Below are 5,727 nucleotides of genomic sequence, written 5' to 3' on the forward strand. Positions count from 1 at the left end.
AGAGGCAAGCACAAGAAGGTTACAAGTACTGCAGGTAACAAATATATATTTAGCATGGAAAGTACACTTAGGCATACCCAGTTAATGCACAAACAAATAATTCAAGTAGAATGCATATGATGCATGCTTGTCCTATGGCTGATGAGACTCATCTGTCGGTTATCCAGCCAACCCGACAAGTCTGAAAACCTTAGACTGTCCCTCGACGTGCATCCCCAAGAGCCTATGCATAGCTTTTTCTCAAATAATCAATATTTCTCAATGGGGGTTAACATTCCCGAGAATTTATAAGTGTCCGGTCACCTTTACATCATAGGGTCAACAAAGTATCGAGTTTTCAACCTAGTACACGTGATGGCAAGCCACGGTATTTTACCCATGGAATCCCGTATCTCAGATCATTTAATCATTCAAGCCAAATATCATACATGATCATTCATTTGATTATCAAGTCAAGTATCATACATGATCATCTGTAACATTTCATAGTCGTTTCATCACTTTTCAGCTTTTCTTCATCTCCAAATTTCCTAACTTCATCCGAATATCAGGTTTAATACTATTATTAATGACTAAAAGAATGAAAATAGAGGTTTAGAGGTTTGAAACACAATTTAGTCCATTGAAAATCATGTTTGCTGAAGTGAGGGCCACGCGTGCGCGTGGGAGTGTGAAACTGCAGCTCGCGCGCGCGTCCCTTTGTCATGCGTACGCGTGGGTGAAAACTTCATGTCACGCATGCGCGTGGGTCACGCGTACGCGTGGACATGCTTACTATCCCTTACGCGTCCGCATGGCATCAATCGCGTACGCATCACCGAAATCCCATGCCACGCATACGCGTGGACGTGCGTTCTTTTAAAAAATAGATCAGTAGCAGAGCTGCAGAATCATAACAAGTTTCTTGCATAATCACATATAAATTACATATTTCGCACCAAAATTTTCGACGGGCATAACTCAATCGTTTCAAATCGTTTTTCTTCCGTTCTTCGAACGGCATAAAGTTCACGAACCCAATTTTCATTTAAAACCAATTAAAATCAATTTGATAGGGATTATCCTTCATGTTTATTTATCCCATAATCCCTTTTATCCGCCACCTTCCCCAATGATCTTTACAAATGATTCCAATCTTCCTCATCCTGTTGTATTATTCCATATATTTTCAGTCTCACTTTCCGAGTTAGAAGTGAAAATCATGAACATAGTAAATTTACATTTACTATTATGAGTATGAATGCAGCAAGCCGTTCATAACTTTTTACTCATACAAGAGAACTTAAAACTCATGAGAAATGATTATTTTCTCCATTGGGCAAATGCTTTTTAATGCTCTCTGTATGAATATCAAGTAAGTAAGCACATAATAGAAAAAAATAAGAAAAGGAAAATTATATTTAAAAATAAAATTGAGTTTGTTATTAATATATTATAGAAACCTTCACACATTCAAAACTTCCTCCTCTATGGAAGATAAAACATTAAAGAAAGCAATGTAAATGACTTACCAACTAACAAAAAGATAATTACTACTTTAATCTAAAACTAATATTTGCATTATCAGAACTTGTCCATCCACCTAAGACAGATTTGAGATGAACAAAATCAACAACATTCACATCATTCTTGACTGAGCTTGTGACCTTGACATCCTTCAAGCCATGCAACCAACACTTAGACTTGGAATAACAATAGGAGCAAAACTTGCCCTTTGGCTTTTTGGTTTCCATTAGCATCCAGTAGAAAAACTTAACAAATAACAAACAAGAGTTAGAAGCTCCACAGATAACCCTTTGAACTGATGAAAAGCAGAGGAAGGAAATAAAATATAAACTTTGGAAACAATGTCGTACCTCAATGAATGCTTTGGTGCAATGAGACGGGTTCAAGCTCAATGAAATAGTTTCTGGGCACCAACCATAGAACAAGCGATTCACAAGAAGTGCATACTTAGATTTATCTTCCCTAACAGAGCGTATGACCAAGTGTTTGATGCATGGCACAGGCAATGTAGGTGGCAATGAATATGGGTCTTCCCAATACTGCATAATCCAAGGTATATAAAAACCATATTAAGAAAACAGGTAAACTAACAGAATATAAATAACAATTTATACTTACACGATATTCATAATAATAAAAATGTTCATCAGAAGGGATGCAGGGACGGATGGAGAGGGAGAGTGATGCCAAGAACTTTTGTGGTTTAAATTGTTCGACAAATTTCCCCAACTGGTAAAGACGTGGATGAATCATATTGAACAGAACATTTACTTCCAGTTGACTAGAACATCGTAGAAAAGATATGGAAGGTAAGTTGTCACCAGCATAATAGTATCGAAATGATAATAGATTTGGAGTGTCAATTTCAAGCTTCTCCATGATAGAGCAATTAGATAACACCAAAGCCTTGAGTTGAGAACTTGAAATATTAATGTTCTCATACATGGAGCATTCAACCAATTCCAAACTCTCAAGGAAAGGAAATTTGGAAGATAGATGAAGAAACCATATATCTGTAAAAAGAAATTCAATCTTCATATTCATTAAGGTCAAAGCTCTCAAATTTCCACAACTATCAAAATTCATCTTGGAGGGCTCATAACTGTCAGCACCATAATATATTTTCTCAATATTTGGAGCATCAATATAGACATTTTGTACTCCCTGAATATCAACTCCCTTGAGCTTTTGTAGACCATGCATGCTTACTGATTTCATAAGAGAAATTTGCAGATCTCTGGCACCTTGGGGGTTGTATACATAACACCACTTCAAGGTTATATGCTCAATTAAAGGACAATGAGAATTAACATGCTCGATAGCACCTTCGTCATCAAAAAGGACATAGCACAAGGATAATACACACAGTGAGGAAAACTTGACTGAAGGATTCAGGAAGTCTTTGTCAAATCTGATTCTCCCCTTCAGCACTAACTTATTAAGTGATCTTGCTTCAATGACACCTGGATGCAAGATATAACATAGGCACGGATCATCCTTTTTTAAAGTAGGCAGGCAAAGCTTTAGGGTCTGGAGATCACATTCACTGGCTAACTTAAGCCACTGATCAACATCAGGGTATATAAGCTGAAGGTCAAAGCAGGTTAAACTAAGCTTGAGCTTGAATTCTTTGATTGCTAAGCCTTGTTCACTGAACCTCAGCAATCTTTGCTTGCCATAATCAAGGAATGTCTTAATTTGTTGATCTTTTTTCCGCTTGGAAGACCTCCTAATAGATTCTCGGTCACAAATAGACAAAATGGGAAAGGTATAGAATATTTCTCTCCATGTCTTAGACAAAACACTAGTCTTGATAGCATCTTTCTTTGGCAGTCTTGAGAGAATGTCATGAAGTATGGTTTCTGGTAAACTGGATATCTGGTCCATTTTTTCATCCATTATTGTGTCCTTCAAAGCAAGTAGAAGAATATCAGAAAAAGAATAACTCAAACTATGTCAAATTATGGTAGTAAAAAATACCACTTTTCATGTTAATGAATATGGCTCATGAGAGTTTTTTTCCTGGTGGAGTTATCAAACAGAACAAGAACTAAATACTGTCAATGTAGATATATCTTAAATGGTCATCATATAGAGATTTTTTCTCTAAAAAACTAATTTACAAAATTTGTTTTTTCCCCTTTGTTTTGCAACACTAATTAACAAAGCAGAACCCACAAGAATCATTATTGATCACCATCTGCACAAACACTGCTAATTTGGATGCGAAAAACACATACAGAACAAATAAGATCAAGGATGGAAACTCTAAAGATTTGAGCTAAAGCAAAGTCTAAAGATTTTTGCATAACTGCCAATAAATATAATTAGTAAAATCTCTCTCTCTCTAAAGAAACAGACTAATCAGCAATGTGTCCATGAACAAGAAGTTAAAGATATGAAGACTCAAATTAGGGTTACAATCACAGGAAACTGATCCACACGGTTACAGTGTTAGAACTTAGAGCCGAACCTGAAACGCTGATTTGAGTGACTGAAGAGATGAAGACTGCGAAGATTGAAAGAGACACTGCGTCTGAAGAGGGCGATGGAGATGGCGCCAAGAGACTGGGGTTTTCGGTTTAAGAGGCTGTTTAAATTTAAATATAATCCCTGTGATTTGATTTAGATTTTTGCAATTTTAAATCAATTTTCAGATTGGATAACACTCACAAGTTTATTAACTAAATAAAATATCTTTTAATTTTATTAGTTGATTTTTTAATTTGTTAAACATAAATCTTGATTTTATTAATTAATTATGTTAAATATACATTAAAAATTATTTAAATAAAATATATATATATGCTCTGTCATTTTATAAAGTACTATATATTAATTCTATTATTTTATTATCAAACTTAATATTTCTTTATAATATGTGTATATATAATTAATTTTTAATTAGTTAATATAATTAATCTTTTTTTTATCGTTAAAGTTATCTTTTCAATCCTATTTTCTTTTTGAAGAATTAAGATTTAAAACTAAATCTAGAGTTTAAAATTTAAGAAAATAATTGATATAAAATAAAATAATAATTTTAAAATCTTAGTTAATATTAATTGAAAAATAATTAATTTTTTAATTAAATTCTTATTTATGATATATTAAATTTTTAGATCAAATTAAATTAGATTAAATAATAAAATTAAATTGAGCCAATTCCATCGCATATTGTATTGATCTAATTGAATGAGCTTACAAAAAAGATTTTTTTTTTTTGAAGTTATCTACTTATTTTTATTTAAAAGATCTTATAAAAAAATAAAAATAATTTATATTTAAGTATTTCATGTAAAAAAAATTATTTATTAATTATATTTAAATATAATAATATAAAAATATTTTTTATTTATTATGTGAGAATTTTTTTAAAAAAATTAAAAAATATAAATTGTATTTTTTTTGGATGTTATTAAGTTAGTAAAAAATATTTTTTTTAATTAATTTTTTTTATTTTTTAGTGTATTTGATAAATTTTTAGTATTAAAAATTAAAACATTAAAAAAACATATTTTTTTTGAGAAGGTACCATTTATATTTTTTTGTAAAAAATTTTTTAAAAAAATATTTTTACATAATAAATAAACAAAAAAAATACTTTTTTATTATTATATTTAAATATAATTGATAAATAAAAATTTTTTTTGTATGAGATATTTAAATATAAAATTATTTTTATTTTTTTATAAGAGCTTTTTAAAAAAGACAACTCAAAAGTTTTTTTAGAAGCTCACTCAAAAATAAAAGTCCATTGTAGTTTTTAAAAAAATATGTTTTTAAATTTTTTATTATTTTTATTTTTACTATTAAAAATTTATTAAATACGTTAAAAAAATTATAAAATAATTTTTTTTATCAATTTAATAATACTCAAACAAACACTATATAACTTATACATAATAAAAATTATAAATTCAATATTGCCATATCTTCATTTTTGTGATTTATAGAAATCCTCGCTGGAGAAATTATTTTTGAGTCGGCATGAATTCGTATAAATCACACATTAGAGGCCAAACCAATACCTTGGAAATCATTTTCACACTCCTCGTTACCTAGGTATATACTAATTGCTGCCAAAATAATTGCTTAGCATATTCAGAAAGAAAATATTCTGTATCTTCCGATTTATTTTTTAATTTATCTATAAAAAACAAATAAATTACAACGAAAAATATTAATTAATGGTATAAAAATGATAGAGAAAGTTGCTCC

The 5,727-nt window shown here is 30.4% G+C and overlaps 1 protein-coding gene across 1 annotated transcript; it reads right to left on the minus strand.

Moving 5' to 3' along the window:
• Window positions 1-1,532: 1,532 nt before the first annotated feature.
• On the minus strand, window positions 1,533-4,042 carry LOC107614985 (putative F-box/FBD/LRR-repeat protein At1g66290). The gene is made up of 4 exons (XM_088498010.1): window positions 3,980-4,042; window positions 2,125-3,414; window positions 1,857-2,045; window positions 1,533-1,751 (listed from the first exon to the last, which is right to left on the minus strand). Exons 2-4 carry the CDS (start codon window positions 3,403-3,405, stop codon window positions 1,533-1,535), a joined length of 1,689 nt encoding a protein of 562 aa, XP_088354136.1. The 5' UTR covers window positions 3,406-3,414; window positions 3,980-4,042.
• Window positions 4,043-5,727: the final 1,685 nt, after the last annotated feature.

The sequence above is a fragment of the Arachis ipaensis genome, chromosome B9, assembly GCF_059453495.1.
Source record: "Arachis ipaensis isolate K30076 ecotype BB chromosome B9, ASM5945349v1, whole genome shotgun sequence".
NCBI lineage: Eukaryota > Viridiplantae > Streptophyta > Magnoliopsida > Fabales > Fabaceae > Arachis > Arachis ipaensis.

Excerpts from the sequence above, each read along its gene's own strand:
- LOC107614985 (XM_088498010.1), bottom strand. The coding sequence starts at position 3,405 with ATGGATGAAAAAATGGACCAGATATCCAGTTTACCAGAAACCATACTT. Across the intron at positions 2,046-2,124 it reads TTTATTATTATGAATATCGT|TATTGGGAAGACCCATATTC; the intron begins GTAAGTATAAAT and ends TGGATTATGCAG. Across the intron at positions 1,752-1,856 it reads GCACCAAAGCATTCATTGAG|TTTTTCTACTGGATGCTAAT; the intron begins GTACGACATTGT and ends TTATTTGTTAAG.